The 24,223-nt window shown below is 37.1% G+C and overlaps 1 protein-coding gene across 2 annotated transcripts in view; it reads right to left on the bottom strand.

The window, feature by feature from the left end:
* LOC145663168 (uncharacterized) overlaps positions 1 to 24,223 on the bottom strand; it is a 272,264-nt gene that overhangs the window by 197,461 nt on the left and 50,580 nt on the right. Inside the window, exon 2 of one of the 2 annotated variants that reach the window (XM_081729496.1) lies at positions 22,080 to 22,196. The exons of the other annotated variant lie outside the window; for it this stretch is intronic. Coding sequence (XP_081585622.1) covers positions 22,080 to 22,196 — 117 coding nt within the window. The remainder of the gene's footprint in view (positions 1 to 22,079; positions 22,197 to 24,223) is intronic. 2 annotated transcript variants of the gene reach the window in all.

Below are 24,223 nucleotides of genomic sequence, written 5' to 3'. Positions count from 1 at the left end.
AATTCTTATGTTGAACTGGATGCCGGAATGTACCCTACGAATTTCATTCTGAAGGAGGAAGCTAATGGGTGTCTGAATGCATGAACGCAAGAAAAGCAGAAGAAATAATTTTGCGTGCATGAATGACTTCTGGAGTGCCATAATGCCAAAAGTGGGCGGGAGTCAGGCTATGAAAGAAGTTTTAAATGACGACTCCGAAGGGAACAGAATGAATAAGGGACCTACAAAGATACACGTCTTTCCGTCATGGTGCGATGTGTTTTATAAGAATCTGAGACCTGCGGAAGTTCCATATTCATCTTTTGGTTTTTAGGAGATCCAGCCCCCGTATCACGCCTGGATGCCTTTTCTTTCATTTGCTGTTCCTTCTTCGTTGAGGGAACTTTTCATAGTGAAATATACTAACGCTTGCTTGCTCCGGCTTCTTTTCTTCGTTTTTCTCAGCTATAACTCCGGGGTACGGACTTTGTACAACGGGGGTCCCCTTTTTACATTGACACGCTGTTTTACCTGGATGTCAGCCCAAGGTACCAAGTGAAATATCAACTTTCTCAAGACAACGAAGACATGTCAAGGTCAAGACATATTTTAGCGTCTGAGATTTTTCTTTTCTTTTCAATGTTCAATGTCCTTACCTGCATTTTTATATTAAAGAAAAAAAGCTGGTAGTGTTATGGATATCCTGATTAAAAATAAATGTAATTTTTATAGTTACTCTAGATATAAAATACAATTTGTAATTTAAAATTCTAAAGTTGTCCAACGTAATTGGCTGAAAGATAGCTAGATTTAAGGCATTATGGCGGGTATCATTATAATTATTTTTTAAAATCATCGGTTCGAATTTGTCTTTAGCTCAGACTAGTTTGTGTTCCTTATATGTTGTTGTTCCGTCATTGATTTCATCCAGAACCAAAGGTGCCCGAACTCATGAGGTCGGCGCTCATGAGTTCGGAAATCACGATCACTCGAAGTGAGCATGAGGTCGAGTGAGCGTTATATTGAAATGATGATGTGAGTGTGACGTTGAGGGACAATGATGTCGAAATGATGTTGTGAGTATAATAAACTGAATATGCCCCAGCAGTCTTTAAAAATAATAGAAAAGGCATTTTCAATTTCGGCAGTAAGAATCTGGAACTCCCTACCAAAGTCAATCACTGACAAACCGTATAATTCATTTAAATCATCACTCCAAACATTACTATTTACAGATCAGAGACAAAGCATTGGCACACATGAAAGGTTACTACAGTTTGAAATTGGACTGAAATTGGTATGAAACTGGACTTGCAGTATGAGTATAGTTTTTTTTATTTACATTTACTGAGTGTTTTGTTTATCTTTAGTATTATTGAATATATCATGTTATGTTGTTATTTGTATCTTGTATCTTATTTGTGTCTTTATTTTTTCTTTCTTTTCTTTGTAATGATAACAAGGGTTAGGTGGCAGACCAGCCTCTGGCTGAACCTCGCCCGCTGAAATAAAGAGAAATTCAATTCAATTCAGTATGAGGTTGAGTGAGTGTAATGTTGATTTGACAATGTGAGTTTGACGTTGAGTGAGCGTGATGTCGAAATGATGTGAGCGTAAGTTCGAGTGAGCTTAATGTCAAAATAACGTTGTAAGCATAGTTCGAGTCAGTGTGATGTCCAAGTGATGGTGTGAGTGTGAGGTCTAGTGAGCATGATGTGGAAATGATATAGTGGGTGTAAGATCGAGTGAGGTGATGTTGTTTTGACAATGTGAGGGTAAGTCGAGTGAGCGTGATGTTGAAACATACTTATGAGCGTGTTATGAGCGTGAGTTCGAGTAAACGTGTTGTCAAAATGATGTTGTAAGCATGAGTTCGAGTCAGCGTGATGTCGAAATGATGGTGTGAGCGTGAGGTCAAGTGAGTTTGGAGTGTGAAGTAGAAATGATATCGTGATGTAAGGTTAGTCCAAAGTGGGCACTTTTTATCAGGCACTTTTTTAAACTTAGTATTGTGATATAATTGGAGAATACTTCGATTGAAGAAGCAATACAGTTTTGACTAGTAAAACTTACGCATAGTCATAAAAATAGTTAATCATTTAATTTTTATTTTACGTATAATTTAGGAACCGAAAACCTACATACCAGAATATTTCACAAGCTTGAATAACAGCTCAAGGTCTAGCATTATGCCAAGTATGATTCATTCGGTTAAACTCGTACACTTGTCATTGATATTAATTTTTCGGGGATGGATGAAAACTAGTAGCAAACTTCCATCTACAAAGCCAGTAAAGATCTTGACTCCATAAAGAAAGCAGAAATCTTTGGTAGAGAAAGCTAGTAGTGAATTTCCGTGTACGAAGCTAGTAATGAACCTGGGTCTAGAAAGTCCACTATGAACTTAAATCTAGACTGCCAGTACTAATGTTCTGTCTAGAAAGTCAGCAACTAATTCTGGTATGTTAGCTTCTCTTCAGTAATGAACTCTGATGTAGAAACATAATAGTGAACTCCTGTCTAGAAAGCCAGTTATGAACTTTTCTTCTGTAAACAATGTAGCAAATTTCGATGTAGAAAGCCAGTAACGAATTCCTCCTAGAAAACCTGTAACGAACTTCAGCAGAAAGTCAGTTATGTACTTAATATATATGAAATGTTTGATTGAGTATCCTATGGTTATGTTCTTTAGGCTAAAGAAGACAGATGATTAATAAAAATGGACAATTATAATAGAGTTGGTAAAATGAAAATGTAGGAGAACTGTAGAATCCAAGAAATCCCATGAACATCAATATAATGTTGTCCGTCACAAACACAGTTGCTTGGGATCGAACCAGGGACTACTAACACCATAAATAGTTATGAACTTAAATATAGAAAACCAGTAACGAATTTCGGTATAGAGGACTATTAACGAACCCCAGTCTAGAAAGTCAGTTAGGAACTCTTGTCTATGAAGAAAGTAGCGAATTTCGGCTAGAAAGCCAGTAGCAAAATTCAGTATGAAAGAAGTCAGTTACGAACTTAGCTCTAGAAAACCAGTAACAAAGTTTTGCCTATAAGGAAAGAAGCGAATTTCGGTATGGAAATCTAATAGCGAATTTCGGTCTAGAGAAATAGCAACGAACTCCGGTCTAGAAAGCTTGTAACGAATTCCAGCCTAGAAGGTCAGTTACGAACTTTTATCTATGAAGAAAGTAGCGAATTTCGGCTAGAAAGCCAGTAGCAAAATTCAGTATGAAAGAAGTCAGTTACGAACTTAGCTCTAGAAAACCAGTAACAAAGTTTTGCCTATAAGGAAAGAAGCGAATTTCGATATGGAAATCTAATAGCGAATTTCGGTCTAGAGAAATAGTAACGAACTCCGGTCTAGAAAGCTTGTAACGAATTCCAGCCTAGAAGGTCAGTTACGAACTTTTATCTATGAAGAAAGTAGCGAATTTCGGCTAGAAAGCCAGTAGCAAAATTCAGTATGAAAGAAGTCAGTTACGAACTTAGCTCTAGAAAACCAATAACAAACTTTTGCCTATAAAGAAAGAAGTGAATTTCAGTCTAGAAATCTAATAGCGAATTTCGGTCTAGAGAAATAGTAAGGAACTCCGGTCTAGAAAGCTTGTAACGAATTCCAGCTTAGAAGGTCAGTTACGAACTTTTATCTATGAAGAAAGTAGCGAATTTCGGCTAGAAAGCCAGTAGCAAAATTCAGTATGAAAGAAGTCAGTTACGAACTTAGCTCTAGAAAACCAGTAACAAAGTTTTGCCTATAAGGAAAGAAGCGAATTTCGGTATGGAAATCTAATAGCGAATTTCGGTCTAGAGAAATAGTAACGAACTCCGGTCTAGAAAGCTTGTAACGAATTCCAGCCTAGAAGGTCAGTTACGAACTTTTATCTATGAAGAAAGTAGCGAATTTCGGCTAGAAAGCCAGTAGCAAAATTCAGTATGAAAGAAGTCAGTTACGAACTTAGCTCTAGAAAACCAATAACAAACTTTTGCCTATAAAGAAAGAAGTGAATTTCAGTCTAGAAATCTAATAGCGAATTTCGGTCTAGAGAAATAGTAACGAACTCCGGTCTAGAAAGCTTGTAACGAATTCCAGCCTAGAAGGTCAGTTACGAACTTTTATCTATGAAGAAAGTAGCGAATTTCGGCTAGAAAGCCAGTAGCAAAATTCAGTATGAAAGAAGTCAGTTACGAACTTAGCTCTAGAAAACCAGTAACAAAGTTTTGCCTATAAGGAAAGAAGCGAATTTCGGTATGGAAATCTAATAGCGAATTTCGGTCTAGAGAAATAGTAACGAACTCCGGTCTAGAAAGCTTGTAACGAATTCCAGCCTAGAAGGTCAGTTACGAACTTTTATCTATGAAGAAAGTAGCGAATTTCGGCTAGAAAGCCAGTAGCAAAATTCAGTATGAAAGAAGTCAGTTACGAACTTAGCTCTAGAAAACCAGTAACAAAGTTTTGCCTATAAGGAAAGAAGCGAATTTCGGTATGGAAATCTAATAGCGAATTTCGGTCTAGAGAAATAGTAACGAACTCCGGTCTAGAAAGCTTGTAACGAATTCCAGCCTAGAAGGTCAGTTACGAACTTTTATCTATGAAGAAAGTAGCGAATTTCGGCTAGAAAGCCAGTAGCAAAATTCAGTATGAAAGAAGTCAGTTACGAACTTAGCTCTAGAAAACCAATAACAAACTTTTGCCTATAAAGAAAGAAGTGAATTTCAGTCTAGAAATCTAATAGCGAATTTCGGTCTAGAGAAATAGTAACGAACTCCGGTCTAGAAAGCTTGTAACGAATTCCAGCCTAGAAGGTCAGTTACGAACTTTTATCTATGAAGAAAGTAGCGAATTTCGGCTAGAAAGCCAGTAGCAAAATTCAGTATGAAAGAAGTCAGTTACGAACTTAGCTCTAGAAAACCAGTAACAAAGTTTTGCCTATAAGGAAAGAAGCGAATTTCGGTATGGAAATCTAATAGCGAATTTCGGTCTAGAGAAATAGTAACGAACTCCGGTCTAGAAAGCTTGTAACGAATTCCAGCCTAGAAGGTCAGTTACGAACTTTTATCTATGAAGAAAGTAGCGAATTTCGGCTAGAAAGCCAGTAGCAAAATTCAGTATGAAAGAAGTCAGTTACGAACTTAGCTCTAGAAAACCAGTAACAAAGTTTTGCCTATAAGGAAAGAAGCGAATTTCGGTATGGAAATCTAATAGCGAATTTCGGTCTAGAGAAATAGTAACGAACTCCGGTCTAGAAAGCTTGTAACGAATTCCAGCCTAGAAGGTCAGTTACGAACTTTTATCTATGAAGAAAGTAGCGAATTTCGGCTAGAAAGCCAGTAGCAAAATTCAGTATGAAAGAAGTCAGTTACGAACTTAGCTCTAGAAAACCAGTAACAAAGTTTTGCCTATAAGGAAAGAAGCGAATTTCGGTATGGAAATCTAATAGCGAATTTCGGTCTAGAGAAATAGCAACGAACTCCGGTCTAGAAAGCTTGTAACGAATTCCAGCCTAGAAGGTCAGTTACGAACTTTTATCTATGAAGAAAGTAGCGAATTTCGGCTAGAAAGCCAGTAGCAAAATTCAGTATGAAAGAAGTCAGTTACGAACTTAGCTCTAGAAAACCAATAACAAACTTTTGCCTATAAAGAAAGAAGTGAATTTCAGTCTAGAAATCTAATAGCGAATTTCGGTCTAGAGAAATAGTAACGAACTCCGGTCTAGAAAGCTTGTAACGAATTCCAGCCTAGAAGGTCAGTTACGAACTTTTATCTATGAAGAAAGTAGCGAATTTCGGCTAGAAAGCCAGTAGCAAAATTCAGTATGAAAGAAGTCAGTTACGAACTTAGCTCTAGAAAACCAGTAACAAAGTTTTGCCTATAAGGAAAGAAGCGAATTTCGGTATGGAAATCTAATAGCGAATTTCGGTCTAGAGAAATAGCAACGAACTCCGGTCTAGAAAGCTTGTAACGAATTCCAGCCTAGAAGGTCAGTTACGAACTTTTATCTATGAAGAAAGTAGCGAATTTCGGCTAGAAAGCCAGTAGCAAAATTCAGTATGAAAGAAGTCAGTTACGAACTTAGCTCTAGAAAACCAGTAACAAAGTTTTGCCTATAAGGAAAGAAGCGAATTTCGATATGGAAATCTAATAGCGAATTTCGGTCTAGAGAAATAGTAACGAACTCCGGTCTAGAAAGCTTGTAACGAATTCCAGCCTAGAAGGTCAGTTACGAACTTTTATCTATGAAGAAAGTAGCGAATTTCGGCTAGAAAGCCAGTAGCAAAATTCAGTATGAAAGAAGTCAGTTACGAACTTAGCTCTAGAAAACCAATAACAAACTTTTGCCTATAAAGAAAGAAGTGAATTTCAGTCTAGAAATCTAATAGCGAATTTCGGTCTAGAGAAATAGTAAGGAACTCCGGTCTAGAAAGCTTGTAACGAATTCCAGCTTAGAAGGTCAGTTACGAACTTTTATCTATGAAGAAAGTAGCGAATTTCGGCTAGAAAGCCAGTAGCAAAATTCAGTATGAAAGAAGTCAGTTACGAACTTAGCTCTAGAAAACCAGTAACAAAGTTTTGCCTATAAGGAAAGAAGCGAATTTCGGTATGGAAATCTAATAGCGAATTTCGGTCTAGAGAAATAGTAACGAACTCCGGTCTAGAAAGCTTGTAACGAATTCCAGCCTAGAAGGTCAGTTACGAACTTTTATCTATGAAGAAAGTAGCGAATTTCGGCTAGAAAGCCAGTAGCAAAATTCAGTATGAAAGAAGTCAGTTACGAACTTAGCTCTAGAAAACCAGTAACAAAGTTTTGCCTATAAGGAAAGAAGCGAATTTCGATATGGAAATCTAATAGCGAATTTCGGTCTAGAGAAATAGCAACGAACTCCGGTCTAGAAAGCTTGTAACGAATTCCAGCTTAGAAGGTCAGTTACGAACTTTTATCTATGAAGAAAGTAGCGAATTTCGGCTAGAAAGCCAGTAGCAAAATCCAGTATGAAAGAAGTCAGTTACGAACTTAGCTCTAGAAAACCAGTAACAAAGTTTTGCCTATAAGGAAAGAAGCGAATTTCGGTATGGAAATCTAATAGCGAATTTCGGTCTAGAGAAATAGTAACGAACTCCGGTCTAGAAAGCTTGTAACGAATTCCAGCCTAGAAGGTCAGTTACGAACTTTTATCTATGAAGAAAGTAGCGAATTTCGGCTAGAAAGCCAGTAGCAAAATTCAGTATGAAAGAAGTCAGTTACGAACTTAGCTCTAGAAAACCAATAACAAACTTTTGCCTATAAAGAAAGAAGTGAATTTCAGTCTAGAAATCTAATAGCGAATTTCGGTCTAGAGAAATAGTAAGGAACTCCGGTCTAGAAAGCTTGTAACGAATTCCAGCCTAGAAGGTCAGTTACGAACTTTTATCTATGAAGAAAGTAGCGAATTTCGGCTAGAAAGCCAGTAGCAAAATTCAGTATGAAAGAAGTCAGTTACGAACTTAGCTCTAGAAAACCAGTAACAAAGTTTTGCCTATAAGGAAAGAAGCGAATTTCGGTATGGAAATCTAATAGCGAATTTCGGTCTAGAGAAATAGTAACGAACTCCGGTCTAGAAAGCTTGTAACGAATTCCAGCCTAGAAGGTCAGTTACGAACTTTTATCTATGAAGAAAGTAGCGAATTTCGGCTAGAAAGCCAGTAGCAAAATTCAGTATGAAAGAAGTCAGTTACGAACTTAGCTCTAGAAAACCAGTAACAAAGTTTTGCCTATAAGGAAAGAAGCGAATTTCGGTATGGAAATCTAATAGCGAATTTCGGTCTAGAGAAATAGTAACGAACTCCGGTCTAGAAAGCTTGTAACGAATTCCAGCCTAGAAGGTCAGTTACGAACTTTTATCTATGAAGAAAGTAGCGAATTTCGGCTAGAAAGCCAGTAGCAAAATTCAGTATGAAAGAAGTCAGTTACGAACTTAGCTCTAGAAAACCAATAACAAACTTTTGCCTATAAAGAAAGAAGTGAATTTCAGTCTAGAAATCTAATAGCGAATTTCGGTCTAGAGAAATAGTAACGAACTCCGGTCTAGAAAGCTTGTAACGAATTCCAGCCTAGAAGGTCAGTTACGAACTTTTATCTATGAAGAAAGTAGCGAATTTCGGCTAGAAAGCCAGTAGCAAAATTCAGTATGAAAGAAGTCAGTTACGAACTTAGCTCTAGAAAACCAGTAACAAAGTTTTGCCTATAAGGAAAGAAGCGAATTTCGGTATGGAAATCTAATAGCGAATTTCGGTCTAGAGAAATAGCAACGAACTCCGGTCTAGAAAGCTTGTAACGAATTCCAGCCTAGAAGGTCAGTTACGAACTTTTATCTATGAAGAAAGTAGCGAATTTCGGCTAGAAAGCCAGTAGCAAAATTCAGTATGAAAGAAGTCAGTTACGAACTTAGCTCTAGAAAACCAATAACAAACTTTTGCCTATAAGGAAAGAAGCGAATTTCGGTATGGAAATCTAATAGCGAATTTCGGTCTAGAGAAATAGTAACGAACTCCGGTCTAGAAAGCTTGTAACGAATTCCAGCCTAGAAGGTCAGTTACGAACTTTTATCTATGAAGAAAGTAGCGAATTTCGGCTAGAAAGCCAGTAGCAAAATTCAGTATGAAAGAAGTCAGTTACGAACTTAGCTCTAGAAAACCAGTAACAAAGTTTTGCCTATAAGGAAAGAAGCGAATTTCGGTATGGAAATCTAATAGCGAATTTCGGTCTAGAGAAATAGTAACGAACTCCGGTCTAGAAAGCTTGTAACGAATTCCAGCCTAGAAGGTCAGTTACGAACTTTTATCTATGAAGAAAGTAGCGAATTTCGGCTAGAAAGCCAGTAGCAAAATTCAGTATGAAAGAAGTCAGTTACGAACTTAGCTCTAGAAAACCAGTAACAAAGTTTTGCCTATAAGGAAAGAAGCGAATTTCGGTATGGAAATCTAATAGCGAATTTCGGTCTAGAGAAATAGTAACGAACGAACTCCGATCTAGAAAGCTTGTAACGAATTCCAGCCTAGAAGGTCAGTTACGAACTTTTATCTATGAAGAAAGTAGCGAATTTCGGCTAGAAAGCCAGTAGCAAAATTCAGTATGAAAGAAGTCAGTTACGAACTTAGCTCTAGAAAACCAATAACAAACTTTTGCCTATAAAGAAAGAAGTGAATTTCAGTCTAGAAATCTAATAGCGAATTTCGGTCTAGAGAAATAGTAAGGAACTCCGGTCTAGAAAGCTTGTAACGAATTCCAGCCTAGAAGGTCAGTTACGAACTTTTATCTATGAAGAAAGTAGCGAATTTCGGCTAGAAAGCCAGTAGCAAAATTCAGTATGAAAGAAGTCAGTTACGAACTTAGCTCTAGAAAACCAGTAACAAAGTTTTGCCTATAAGGAAAGAAGCGAATTTCGGTATGGAAATCTAATAGCGAATTTCGGTCTAGAGAAATAGTAACGAACTCCGGTCTAGAAAGCTTGTAACGAATTCCAGCCTAGAAGGTCAGTTACGAACTTTTATCTATGAAGAAAGTAGCGAATTTCGGCTAGAAAGCCAGTAGCAAAATTCAGTATGAAAGAAGTCAGTTACGAACTTAGCTCTAGAAAACCAGTAACAAAGTTTTGCCTATAAGGAAAGAAGCGAATTTCGGTATGGAAATCTAATAGCGAATTTCGGTCTAGAGAAATAGCAACGAACTCCGGTCTAGAAAGCTTGTAACGAATTCCAGCCTAGAAGGTCAGTTACGAACTTTTATCTATGAAGAAAGTAGCGAATTTCGGCTAGAAAGCCAGTAGCAAAATTCATTATGAAAGAAGTCAGTTACGAACTTAGCTCTAGAAAACCAATAACAAACTTTTGCCTATAAAGAAAGAAGTGAATTTCAGTCTAGAAATCTAATAGCGAATTTCGGTCTAGAGAAATAGTAACGAACTCCGGTCTAGAAAGCTTGTAACGAATTCCAGCCTAGAAGGTCAGTTACGAACTTTTATCTATGAAGAAAGTAGCGAATTTCGACTAGAAAGCCAGTAGCAAAATTCAGTATGAAAGAAGTCAGTTACGAACTTAGCTCTAGAAAACCAGTAACAAAGTTTTGCCTATAAGGAAAGAAGCGAATTTCGGTATGGAAATCTAATAGCGAATTTCGGTCTAGAGAAATAGCAACGAACTCCGGTCTAGAAAGCTTGTAACGAATTCCAGCCTAGAAGGTCAGTTACGAACTTTTATCTATGAAGAAAGTAGCGAATTTCGGCTAGAAAGCCAGTAGCAAAATTCAGTATGAAAGAAGTCAGTTACGAACTTAGCTCTAGAAAACCAGTAACAAAGTTTTGCCTATAAGGAAAGAAGCGAATTTCGATATGGAAATCTAATAGCGAATTTCGGTCTAGAGAAATAGTAACGAACTCCGGTCTAGAAAGCTTGTAACGAATTCCAGCCTAGAAGGTCAGTTACGAACTTTTATCTATGAAGAAAGTAGCGAATTTCGGCTAGAAAGCCAGTAGCAAAATTCAGTATGAAAGAAGTCAGTTACGAACTTAGCTCTAGAAAACCAATAACAAACTTTTGCCTATAAAGAAAGAAGTGAATTTCAGTCTAGAAATCTAATAGCGAATTTCGGTCTAGAGAAATAGTAAGGAACTCCGGTCTAGAAAGCTTGTAACGAATTCCAGCTTAGAAGGTCAGTTACGAACTTTTATCTATGAAGAAAGTAGCGAATTTCGGCTAGAAAGCCAGTAGCAAAATTCAGTATGAAAGAAGTCAGTTACGAACTTAGCTCTAGAAAACCAGTAACAAACTTTTGCCTATAAAGAAAGAAGTGAATTTCAGTCTAGAAATCTAATAGCGAATTTCGGTCTAGAGAAATAGTAACGAACTCCGGTCTAGAAAGCTTGTAACGAATTCCAGCCTAGAAGGTCAGTTACGAACTTTTATCTATGAAGAAAGTAGCGAATTTCGGCTAGAAAGCCAGTAGCAAAATTCAGTATGAAAGAAGTCAGTTACGAACTTAGCTCTAGAAAACCAGTAACAAACTTTTGCCTATAAAGAAAGAAGTGAATTTCAGTCTAGAAATCTAATAGCGAATTTCGGTCTAGAGAAATAGTAAGGAACTCCGGTCTAGAAAGCTTGTAACGAATTCCAGCCTAGAAGGTCAGTTACGAACTTTTATCTATGAAGAAAGTAGCGAATTTCGGCTAGAAAGCCAGTAGCAAAATTCAGTATGAAAGAAGTCAGTTACGAACTTAGCTCTAGAAAACCAGTAACAAAGTTTTGCCTATAAGGAAAGAAGCGAATTTCGGTATGGAAATCTAATAGCGAATTTCGGTCTAGAGAAATAGTAACGAACTCCGGTCTAGAAAGCTTGTAACGAATTCCAGCCTAGAAGGTCAGTTACGAACTTTTATCTATGAAGAAAGTAGCGAATTTCGGCTAGAAAGCCAGTAGCAAAATTCAGTATGAAAGAAGTCAGTTACGAACTTAGCTCTAGAAAACCAGTAACAAACTTTTGCCTATAAAGAAAGAAGTGAATTTCAGTCTAGAAATCTAATAGCGAATTTCGGTCTAGAGAAATAGTAACGAACTCCGGTCTAGAAAGCTTGTAACGAATTCCAGCCTAGAAGGTCAGTTACGAACTTTTATCTATGAAGAAAGTAGCGAATTTCGGCTAGAAAGCCAGTAGCAAAATTCAGTATGAAAGAAGTCAGTTACGAACTTAGCTCTAGAAAACCAGTAACAAACTTTTGCCTATAAAGAAAGAAGTGAATTTCAGTCTAGAAATCTAATAGCGAATTTCGGTCTAGAGAAATAGTAAGGAACTCCGGTCTAGAAAGCTTGTAACGAATTCCAGCCTAGAAGGTCAGTTACGAACTTTTATCTATGAAGAAAGTAGCGAATTTCGGCTAGAAAGCCAGTAGCAAAATTCAGTATGAAAGAAGTCAGTTACGAACTTAGCTCTAGAAAACCAGTAACAAAGTTTTGCCTATAAGGAAAGAAGCGAATTTCGGTATGGAAATCTAATAGCGAATTTCGGTCTAGAGAAATAGTAACGAACTCCGGTCTAGAAAGCTTGTAACGAATTCCAGCTTAGAAGGTCAGTTACGAACTTTTATCTATGAAGAAAGTAGCGAATTTCGGCTAGAAAGCCAGTAGCAAAATTCAGTATGAAAGAAGTCAGTTACGAACTTAGCTCTAGAAAACCAGTAACAAACTTTTGCCTATAAAGAAAGAAGTGAATTTCAGTCTAGAAATCTAATAGCGAATTTCGGTCTAGAGAAATAGTAAGGAACTCCGGTCTAGAAAGCTTGTAACGAATTCCAGCCTAGAAGGTCAGTTACGAACTTTTATCTATGAAGAAAGTAGCGAATTTCGGCTAGAAAGCCAGTAGCAAAATTCAGTATGAAAGAAGTCAGTTACGAACTTAGCTCTAGAAAACCAGTAACAAAGTTTTGCCTATAAGGAAAGAAGCGAATTTCGGTATGGAAATCTAATAGCGAATTTCGGTCTAGAGAAATAGTAACGAACTCCGGTCTAGAAAGCTTGTAACGAATTCCAGCCTAGAAGGTCAGTTACGAACTTTTATCTATGAAGAAAGTAGCGAATTTCGGCTAGAAAGCCAGTAGCAAAATTCAGTATGAAAGAAGTCAGTTACGAACTTAGCTCTAGAAAACCAGTAACAAAGTTTTGCCTATAAGGAAAGAAGCGAATTTCGGTATGGAAATCTAATAGCGAATTTCGGTCTAGAGAAATAGTAACGAACTCCGGTCTAGAAAGCTTGTAACGAATTCCAGCCTAGAAGGTCAGTTACGAACTTTTATCTATGAAGAAAGTAGCGAATTTCGGCTAGAAAGCCAGTAGCAAAATTCAGTATGAAAGAAGTCAGTTACGAACTTAGCTCTAGAAAACCAATAACAAACTTTTGCCTATAAAGAAAGAAGTGAATTTCAGTCTAGAAATCTAATAGCGAATTTCGGTCTAGAGAAATAGTAACGAACTCCGGTCTAGAAAGCTTGTAACGAATTCCAGCCTAGAAGGTCAGTTACGAACTTTTATCTATGAAGAAAGTAGCGAATTTCGGCTAGAAAGCCAGTAGCAAAATTCAGTATGAAAGAAGTCAGTTACGAACTTAGCTCTAGAAAACCAGTAACAAAGTTTTGCCTATAAGGAAAGAAGCGAATTTCGGTATGGAAATCTAATAGCGAATTTCGGTCTAGAGAAATAGCAACGAACTCCGGTCTAGAAAGCTTGTAACGAATTCCAGCCTAGAAGGTCAGTTACGAACTTTTATCTATGAAGAAAGTAGCGAATTTCGGCTAGAAAGCCAGTAGCAAAATTCAGTATGAAAGAAGTCAGTTACGAACTTAGCTCTAGAAAACCAGTAACAAAGTTTTGCCTATAAGGAAAGAAGCGAATTTCGGTATGGAAATCTAATAGCGAATTTCGGTCTAGAGAAATAGCAACGAACTCCGGTCTAGAAAGCTTGTAACGAATTCCAGCCTAGAAGGTCAGTTACGAACTTTTATCTATGAAGAAAGTAGCGAATTTCGGCTAGAAAGCCAGTAGCAAAATTCAGTATGAAAGAAGTCAGTTACGAACTTAGCTCTAGAAAACCAATAACAAACTTTTGCCTATAAAGAAAGAAGTGAATTTCAGTCTAGAAATCTAATAGCGAATTTCGGTCTAGAGAAATAGTAACGAACTCCGGTCTAGAAAGCTTGTAACGAATTCCAGCCTAGAAGGTCAGTTACGAACTTTTATCTATGAAGAAAGTAGCGAATTTCGGCTAGAAAGCCAGTAGCAAAATTCAGTATGAAAGAAGTCAGTTACGAACTTAGCTCTAGAAAACCAGTAACAAAGTTTTGCCTATAAGGAAAGAAGCGAATTTCGGTATGGAAATCTAATAGCGAATTTCGGTCTAGAGAAATAGCAACGAACTCCGGTCTAGAAAGCTTGTAACGAATTCCAGCCTAGAAGGTCAGTTACGAACTTTTATCTATGAAGAAAGTAGCGAATTTCGGCTAGAAAGCCAGTAGCAAAATTCAGTATGAAAGAAGTCAGTTACGAACTTAGCTCTAGAAAACCAGTAACAAAGTTTTGCCTATAAGGAAAGAAGCGAATTTCGGTATGGAAATCTAATAGCGAATTTCGGTCTAGAGAAATAGTAACGAACTCCGGTCTAGAAAGCTTGTAACGAATTCCAGCCTAGAAGGTCAGTTACGAACTTTTATCTATGAAGAAAGTAGCGAATTTCGGCTAGAAAGCCAGTAGCAAAATTCAGTATGAAAGAAGTCAGTTACGAACTTAGCTCTAGAAAACCAGTAACAAAGTTTTGCCTATAAGGAAAGAAGCGAATTTCGGTATGGAAATCTAATAGCGAATTTCGGTCTAGAGAAATAGTAACGAACTCCGGTCTAGAAAGCTTGTAACGAATTCCAGCCTAGAAGGTCAGTTACGAACTTTTATCTATGAAGAAAGTAGCGAATTTCGGCTAGAAAGCCAGTAGCAAAATTCAGTATGAAAGAAGTCAGTTACGAACTTAGCTCTAGAAAACCAATAACAAACTTTTGCCTATAAAGAAAGAAGTGAATTTCAGTCTAGAAATCTAATAGCGAATTTCGGTCTAGAGAAATAGTAAGGAACTCCGGTCTAGAAAGCTTGTAACGAATTCCAGCTTAGAAGGTCAGTTACGAACTTTTATCTATGAAGAAAGTAGCGAATTTCGGCTAGAAAGCCAGTAGCAAAATTCAGTATGAAAGAAGTCAGTTACGAACTTAGCTCTAGAAAACCAGTAACAAACTTTTGTCTATAAAGAAAGAAGTGAATTTCAGTCTAGAAAAATAGTAAGGAACTCCGGTCTAGAAAGCTTGTAACGAATTCCAGTCTATAAGGTCAGTTTCTCGTCCATGAAGAAAGTAACAAATTTCGGCTAGAAAACCAGTAACGAATTTTTATCTATAAAGAAAGTAGCGAATTTTAGTTCAGTTAGCCAAAGCGAATTTCGGTCTTGAGAGGTAGTAACGAATTTCGGTTCAAGAAAAACCTTTAATTAATCTGGGTTTAGAGAGGCCAGTAACGAGCATTTGTTTATGATAAAAGTAGTAAATTTTGGTCTATGAATTTTAATCTTAAAAAAATCTGGTCTTGAAAATCTGCAATGAACTTCGATCTAGAAACCAGTAATGAACTTCGGTTCAACAAATTAGTTACGAATATTCGTCTAAAAAGCCAATAACGATTTCTTTTGTCTATAAAGAAAATAGTGAATTGCGGTCTAGAAAGCCAGTAGGAATTTTTTGTCTATAATGTCAGTAACGAACTTCTGTCTCGCAGGACTATAACGAACTACTATCTAGTACCGTACTACTGCCTAGAAAGTCAATTAACGAACTCTGGTCTAGAAAGCAAGAACTCTGCTAACTTCACCCTCGGTTTGAGTCTTGAGTATAAGGAATTGACATTAACGATATAGCTGCCCTAAATGTATAAAAGACTAATTGAAAACCTACATAGCTGCCAGACTCACCAAACTTTTCTTGCTATTATTAATAGATTTTAAACACGTTGACAGTTTCTCCCCTTGCTGCAAAATAAACTTACTGAAATCTTACGAAAGAGTTAGCCAAATAGGATAATTTGTTGCTATCATCTACAACGGTGTTGACATTGTTTAAGAATTGACTATTGCCGCCAAAGGATTAATATGAAGGAAGAAGGAACGACTTCCAACACTGAACTTTTAGCAAACAGCTCTTTTCCTTATGGAAAAATGGGAACATTAGCTACGGACCTCCATATGACCCGAACAAACGTGTAAAGAACCACCGACAAACGAAGGTCTTTTAACAAAGCAGTGCTGTAGCTTTACCACCCAGGCTTTCAGCCACTGGATCTAAACATTATAAAGTGTAGGACAGAAATATTGACATATATTGGGGGCCAGCTCTTCTCACCTAAGTTAAAAAGCATCGCCTATTGTGTTCAGAATCGCAATGGAGGAGTCGATAAGGGATTCTTCTACCAACTGATCAAACCAAGTTCAATTCCCGGTTTGAGTAGGGAATTTTTCTCGTTTCATTGCAAATCAATGTCTCACCAAGTTTCTGTAAAATGGATCCCTGGAGAAACCTGAGAGTAAAGGCGGCTGGAATGTGTGATGATAACTTTATGGCCTTCTGTATGTGCTGACGTCAATTCTTTGTTTATTGAAGTTTAGTGTCATTTTTCAGCACAGAAGCTATATGTGACATGGATAAAAAAGTTAAAGTTGGAATCAAAACCATTACAATGCGTTGAAATTGTTCTCCCACCAGAAACCGAGCCCAGAACTCCTTGCTGAAGCTCAGAAAGTGTGAAGACTTACATCCACTCAGCCCTTGATAGTGATTGACATACGGTGGGCGTGTAGAAATCAAAATATCAGTTTTGGCATAAAAATATTAGAAAGTGATGGAACTCAAAATATCTTAAAATACATTTTAAAAATGTGATTGAAATATTTTTTTAAAAAATGTTTAATTAAATAGTGAATTTCGGTCCAGAAAAATACTTGCGTTAAAACCCAAAAAGCTGACCATGCATCATATTATTGATCGTAAATTATCAATCCGGCCGGACATAACCCTGCATAGACTGGAATGCATGGAGAGTTTAAGACATTACAAAAGGTTGTGCGGTTCATATTTGACCAATTTGGCAACATTGGTGTCATCTGTATGGTTGCGCCAGAAACGTTAAACCGGTCTCGTTATTAGTGTGTTGTTATCGATTTCAGTTTGCAAATGTTGAAGTCTTGTGTTAGTGTGTTGTTATGGGTCTCAACTTGCAGGTGCCGGAGTCTTGTGTTAGTGTGTTGTTATCAGTCTCAACTTGCAGGTGCTGGAGTCTTGTGTTAATGAGTTGTTATCAGTCTCAACTTGCAGGTGCCGGAGTCTTGTGTTAATGTGTTGTTATCAGTCTCAACTTGCATGTGCCGAAGTCTTGCGTTAGTGCTAGTGAAATGTCACCGAAAATGAACGTTATTCGGAGGGGCACATCATGACTCTTTTCCACACACACATTTTCGTACAACCAAACAGTGAAAAAGTGTCGGGAGTACAACAGTACGTTGTATATTTTTACTTGTAAATCATTATTTTCTTGTAATCTTGGGCCGTAAGATATTTTAAATATGTACTAGGCTGATTCTACTATCAGAAGAAGAAAAAGAGAAAGAAATAAGTTAGTTATAATGTCAATATAAAAAAGATATTCAAAATATTTTTAAATAATATGATTTTGGATGTCGTTGTCAGGACAACCGAAAATAAATAGATTCAATCACTTAAACGGGGTAGACATCTTGAAGAAAAAGTGTGTAAAGGTAAAATGTACATTTCTCGTTTATGATTATTAAACAAAGTGTGAAAACAGATAAATAAAGATGTTTTAATGGCTCAATATTAAAGATAAAGAACCAGCGATATCGCTATAGGAGAACTATAACAATGACCACAGCTAAAATTACTGTAGCCAGCCAAACAGAAATGGGTCTCATGAAGAATCATTTGCCTAATAAACTTCATTCAACGTAAAGTCTAGTAGAATTTTAAAATCAATTTTGAGGCAGACTCTTTCAGCTCAACAGTCAATGCTTCCAACAGCACCAACGAGGCTCAATACTAACCTAACTTATCTAACTTGATGTCATATACGTCCAGTAAAGTGTGTCGTGATTCAAGAAAGGTTGAGAAGCATTGCACTGCATAGTCAGTATCATTGAATAAAATAAATTAATACGCTTCCTGATCTTACGTTATTTATTAAAAATGATATTCATCTGTTTCTCTTGGAATGCATTTACGGTTAAGTAAAGCTTAGAAATTTACTGTCAAAAAAAAATTGCAAGACTTGAAAAAAACGTTGACTTTGATACAATAGGTGTCATGAAGCATTGTGTCACGCATGACATTGTCACATAGAATTAGACCCTACATAGACATGAAATTCATTGCAAGACTACTGTTTGTGAAAAATTGATAAGAGCTTTTCAGTTTCTGCTATAGGCTATCATGCAATTCTTCTTGACCACTATTTAAAAAGTTTTCGACAACAATGCCTGCAGAAATGCATTTGGAACGGAAGCTCATAGAAGCAAGGATGTTATCAATGATCAACCACTCCCACTTAAGATCTCGGAAGCACACTCTGTTTCTTCAAGCTCAAGAGAAAAGATAACAGAGTTGAGAATATGCATATTTCATGACATGTTATTTTCAGTGGATTATAGACTCCTTTCGGCGTTTTACCAGCCACGTGTATTGAGTCTGCCAAGTATAATTAACGTTAAAAAAAATGCTTGAATCTTTTTCTGAGGATCCGATGCCATTAGAAAGGACACGAGATAGAGTGAAACCAGAAGTCAAATAGATCGAAAGGTTCCGTCAATTGTAAGGGTGAGAGAGCATAGCCTTGAGGTACGCCCTTTTCTCTTTGGAAGGCGATGGCTATCACACGCTGCATCCATTCGAGCATTGTTCATTGGTTCTTTTTTTGTTTCTCCGAGGAACGTAGCAAGTTGATGTAAATTGGAGCAGAGTGGTGCGCAAATGATGTTTTCAACTGTTACTTCTGATGAAGCGCTTGCGTCAGTGTTGCTAACTAGAACGTAAATAAATTATTCTTCGCTTTATAATTAAAATTTCATAGATCTAGATAGAAAGGCTACAAAATAAATAAATAAATCAATAACTTTAAGAGTATGTGCAGTAACTATTGGCCTCAAATGTAATTAATTCTTGAATTCATAATTAAAATTCACATTGTAAGTATTATTTTTACAAAGAAAAGCAACATTTTTTTTTTTTTGAATTTTTACATGTGAGTTGAGTTTTTGTGTTTTGAGTATTTATACAACAATTAAGGCTATGAAATACTGGACCCAACATGCGAAATCAACATTGTAGATCATTTCCCACCTCACTATCACTCTTCAGGAAAGCTGGATTTTTTTTTTTTTTTTTTTTTTTTTTTAGAAAAAAGAATCATAATATGATACAATTACTCTGATTTATAAAATGCAGAAAATGTCGATGGAGCCGTATTCGAAATGAAAATCTTTCAGTTTTACGTTTCATAATTATGCCGTTTTAGGCTAAGGAAGACGATGATTAAGGCAAGTGAATAATGGTGGAAGCCCGCGTACACAATAATCACAAGGGAGCTGAACCAGGGACCGCACTCACCAGAAGTGGCTCTAGATAGAAAGCCACCTTGCCGCCGCTCCTCCAACGGTCGAGGGCTCGCACTCAATGCTTTAAGCTTTAGTTTCTTGATTTTACTTCCCCCCCCCTCCCCCACAAAATATGTTTTATTGCACTTTATAAATACAATATTTTAATTTTTTGTTTGTTTTTGTTTTTGTTTTATGTGTTTTCTTGCTCTCACGCCATAACTTGGAATCTTTACACGTAAGTTCTTGTCTTAATTTTTCATTCATATGTCTATGATTTTCTTCTTCCTAATGATTCTTCGACCATTCTTGTCAGTATTTCGCCCGTTTTTGCATCATATATTTAGCAATAACTTTAGCCAACCTTAACTTTCAAAAGTTAGTTCTTGTATTTTTCTCCGTTGTATAAAATAAAGTAGCTGAAACAATTACCAATCTAAAATTGATACACACCAATTCCTTCCAACCACCAAATCCCTAATTTTTCCATTTCTTTTCTCAGCATAGATACGTTTTTCTTCTTACACATACTACGGGGTGCATTCAAGTTATAATACGTCCAATTTCTTTTCCTCAGGACTGGTAACATAGAAATGTGCTATTTATTTTAAAATACGCGAGCAGACGTTGTCAATGCGTGATAGAGATGGCAACACCGTACAGCACGCAATTCTAGTGGTAGCGGTAAGCGTGTCGTATTCTCTATTTGCGTGGTGTGACACAGCTTCAAATTTATCACTAGTTGACTGAGACATGTCACGATGGTATCATGGTTGTGTGCATGGGGGGAGGGCAAAGGGGGCAGTTGCTCCCCCCACTTTTCTGAAGTGATCCATTGATGTATATAGTTTCGTTTGGAAATGTGAAGTTATTGTATATATTACTGGTTCATAGAAAAGAATGATGCCATATATTTGCCGCTGCGAGAGTACGTATTGGTTATTTCTCTTCCCGTGGTGTTCAGAAAGCTACAGGAATTGAGTTTTAATTGCCACGGAAAATGGTCCAAAATTTAACCTATTGGAGCGCAATAACTGCAGCGTACTTTCATTTCTTACTTACAATGTTATTCGGCCGCTTTGAAACTAATTGAGATAACATTTCGTAAAAAAAAAAAAAAAAAAAAAAAAAAAAAAAAAAAAAAAGTCTTTCACAAGTTATTCTTTAATTGCATAAAAATTGAGTTACTAAAATGTATTTTCTTTTTTCTAATAGCAAAGAATATTGAATAAAAACAGAGTAATAAGAAACAACTTCTACCTTTCCATTGTTTTGCAGTGTAATGTACGAGTGAACTGGTGTGTTTAGGGGTGTACGAGGGGTGTACAATTAAATTTAGTGAATTCAACATAATTCTAGGTTTCAGAATTATTTCGTGAGTGATTCTAAGTATTGTTGAGTTTAGATGTATTCCAAGAAACTGAAAACTGCACCTAATGGCAACGAACATGTTTCGGAAAGCTACAAAAGTATTTTCTTAAATGTAGCATACGCTCGTAGTATTTACTGTCTTTTTAAGAGTAATAACTTACATTTAATAGCATGCGTAGAATTAAAAATAAGTTGTTCATTATTTCCCGGTTTCAATGTAACTTTTGCAAAACAAGCCTCATTATTCATTACTGTGATTAATATTATCTTTTCTATTTATTTGTTTTGTAAATTTGTTATTAAATAATAAGATCACACAATTTTCCAGACAGAATTTTAAGATGTTCATAAGCAAGAAATCAAACCTCTTACACTTTCGTTGTTTAACAATACAAAGGGCTAGTACCTACTTCCGTTGCTCTTGTCAATTTACTTAATAAAATATGAAATACGATATACGGTATTTTAGCTGAAAAAGATAGTATCCTATTAGTTATACAACCTTTCGTCAAACCAAGTGTTAGCATCAACCAGGTAAACTAACATTGATATACAAATATTCAGATCATGTCTTGCTCCCCCACTTTTAACGTCCAATCGCCGCCACTGGTTGTGTGTAATGTGCGTTCGTGGGTGTGACAGTTCAAAGAAGACAGAACATTGTGTGAGAACAAACCCAGACAATCTCGGCCTCACACAAGCCGGTCTGACGAGATGATCAAACGAGTGGAGAAAATTGTTTTGGAGGATCGCTGAATAAGCGTGGAACATATCTCTTCCAAAGTTGGCGTTTCCGTGGGATCTGTGCACACTGTCGTTAGACCGGCTTGTGCAAGACCAGATTATCTTGGTTTGTTTTCACACGATGTTCTGCCATCTTTGAACTGTTGCACCCACGAACGCACATTAGACAGATCCAGGGACGAATCCAGGACGGACTTCTGGTCCTGGCGGTGGATTGTTATATTGCTACTTGGAGCTACTTTTAAGAGCTCCAAATTCTGGGATGGGTTTTATTTATATATAAAATAAAAGAAAGTTTCCTCTTCTGGGGGATCCATAACACCTTCATCACGTCTCATTCAACTGACGATGAATTTTAAAAGGTACCACACCACGCAAATGGAGAAAACGAATGATTATACGATGTTCTTGTAATAAAAATGTCGCCATTTTACGAGTATCGTTAAGTATAAAGAACAGTTATCACTCTTACCGCTGAAGCTAGAGTGTGCTGTGCGGTGTTGTCATCTCTGTCACGCATTGACAACGAGTGCTCGCTATTTTGAAACAAACAGCGCGTTTTTATTTGTTACCAGTCCTGAGAAGAAAAAAAGTGGAGGTATTGTAACTTGAATGCACCTGGTAAATGTTGAACACATTGTAACTTGACACTCCTCATAAATTTACTTTCTATTATTATTATTATTATTATTATTATTATTATTATTATTATTATTATTATTATTATTATTATTATTATTATTATTATTATTATTATTATTTACTTACCGTTAATGTTGGCATCACTGCGAACGTCTCAAAACACCTTGTTACATCCTCGAAGCTTCGGCTTTGCCTCTCTTCATAATGGCGTTTCTTTTCATCCGCTTGCATTAGACATGGATCCTGCCAGAAAGAAACAAAATATTCAAAATGGTTAACTATGTGAGACTATATCCTTAATCTAACACGTACAATCGTGTTTGCATACTACAGTTAATTGCTTGGATTGGATTTTTAGCGTTTTCTTTGAGTTACGAGGTTATATGGGAGAGAAACAGTGGCGGATTTAGAAGGTAAAAACAGGGGAGCCAGTGAGAACCCAGACTATGATAGGTATATCATGACTTTACGCAAATCATTTTAATTTTAAATCCGTTTACGCACCCGCAAAGTGAACTTTGTGGTGGACAAACACCGTGTGCGTTGGTTTTCTCGGGTTTCTCCCGTTTCCTCCCACTTTCTTCATTCCACCATTTCATTCATTACTCATCATCACCGTCTCCTTTAGCCTAACCGGTATAACGGCGAGACGTAAAACTCAAAAATTTAATTTCAATTTTTCCGTTTACGCACTTCGTTAACAGGAACTAGTAACAAAAAAAAAAAAAAAAAATGCATAATTCCTTTCACCAGTTACAGTTAGACATGAAGTATGAATTAGCAATTAATAAATTGTAGGTATTTACGGGTACGGTAGCTAAACAGTAACAGATTAGTCACAGGACATTGCGCTTTATATGACAAAAAAAAAAAAAAAAAAAAAAAAAAAAATGTATTTGACATTCAAGTTATAAATTGTCGGAGAAAATAAGTGTTGAATATAAATATACAATTTACTATTATAAATGTTATTCTAAAAGTGTCCAATAAAGAATAAAATGCAACGCTTGCTATAAACTTTCAGAATTATATAAATAATAGATTAAATTATTTTCGTCACTCAAGAGACTGGGGGACTTATACCCTCCTGTCGCCGGCTAGATCCGCCACTGACGAGGAACCTACAGTGGAATCGGAGTCACCGTTCAATACGCTCTCCCACCAACAGTAGGACATGGATCTCCTCAAATCAAAGTTATGAGCTCTAGCCACTAAACCATCGGGGAGGATAGTGAGTGTTAGAAGTCAAGCATGTTATATTTTTCCACTGCTCTCTCCTTCAGCAAATGAAGAAATAAACTTCCCACGAAGCTCATCTCTAGTTTTACTAGTATTTTGCAAATTCTCCATAACAACATAAAATATGATTAAAAGAAACAGACATGGTGAAACGGCAAAATAATCAACTCTGTCATGAATGTTCATATTTGCATGCCACCACTGCCTTGTAATATCCTGCAAGTGTTATATCTATAAAAATCAAGAAGTTCTTTTTATTTATAAACAAAAGGACGTGTTCTTCCATTAGAATTTACCACATCAAGCAGACAACAGGAATCAACATCACTACTTAGTTATGTGATGCAAGAGGAACACCAGCATCACTGCTGTTTAGAAGAAGATACAAAACTCCATGCATTGATTCAACCTACATCAATTTCAGCTGATCAGCTTGCCCGGAGCTCTGAGGTCTCCTGCAGGCTCTGCTTGCCTTTAGCATTGTGGAAACTTAACCGCTCTCCTGGCTTCCGTGGAGCTCTGAGAGATTCCTAACCGCAATCACCCAGCTTGCCTGGTCAAGTCCCTACTCTTAAGCTTGCCCGGAGCTCTGAGGCCTCCTGCCCGCTCTGCTTGCCTTTAGCATTGTGGAAACTTAACCGCTCTCCTGGCTTCCGTGGAGCTCTGAGAGATTCCTAACCGCAATCACCCAGCTTGCCTGGTCAAGTCCCTACTCTTAAGCTTGCCCGGAGCTCTGAGGCCTCCTGCTCGCTCTGCTTGCCTTTAGCATTGTGGAAACTTAACCGCTCTCCTGGCTTTCGTGGAGCTCTGAGAGATTCCTAACCGCAATCACCCAGCTTGCCTGGTCAAGTCCCTACTCGTAACCTTACCCGGAGCTCTGAGGCCTCCTGCCCGCTCTGCTTGCCTTTAGCATTGTGGAAACTTAACCGCTCTCCTGGCTTCCGTGGAGCTCTGAGAGATTCCTAACCGCAATCACCCAGCTTGCCTGGTCAAGTCCCTACTCTTAAGCTTGCCCGGAGCTCTGAGGCCTC

Source organism: Thermobia domestica, chromosome 10 (genome assembly GCF_964235325.1).
Source record: "Thermobia domestica chromosome 10, izTheDome1.hap1.1, whole genome shotgun sequence".
NCBI classification, from domain to species: domain Eukaryota; kingdom Metazoa; phylum Arthropoda; class Insecta; order Zygentoma; family Lepismatidae; genus Thermobia; species Thermobia domestica.
The sequence above is the reverse complement of the archived record's forward strand: the minus strand, read 5'-3'. Positions and strand labels throughout refer to the sequence as shown.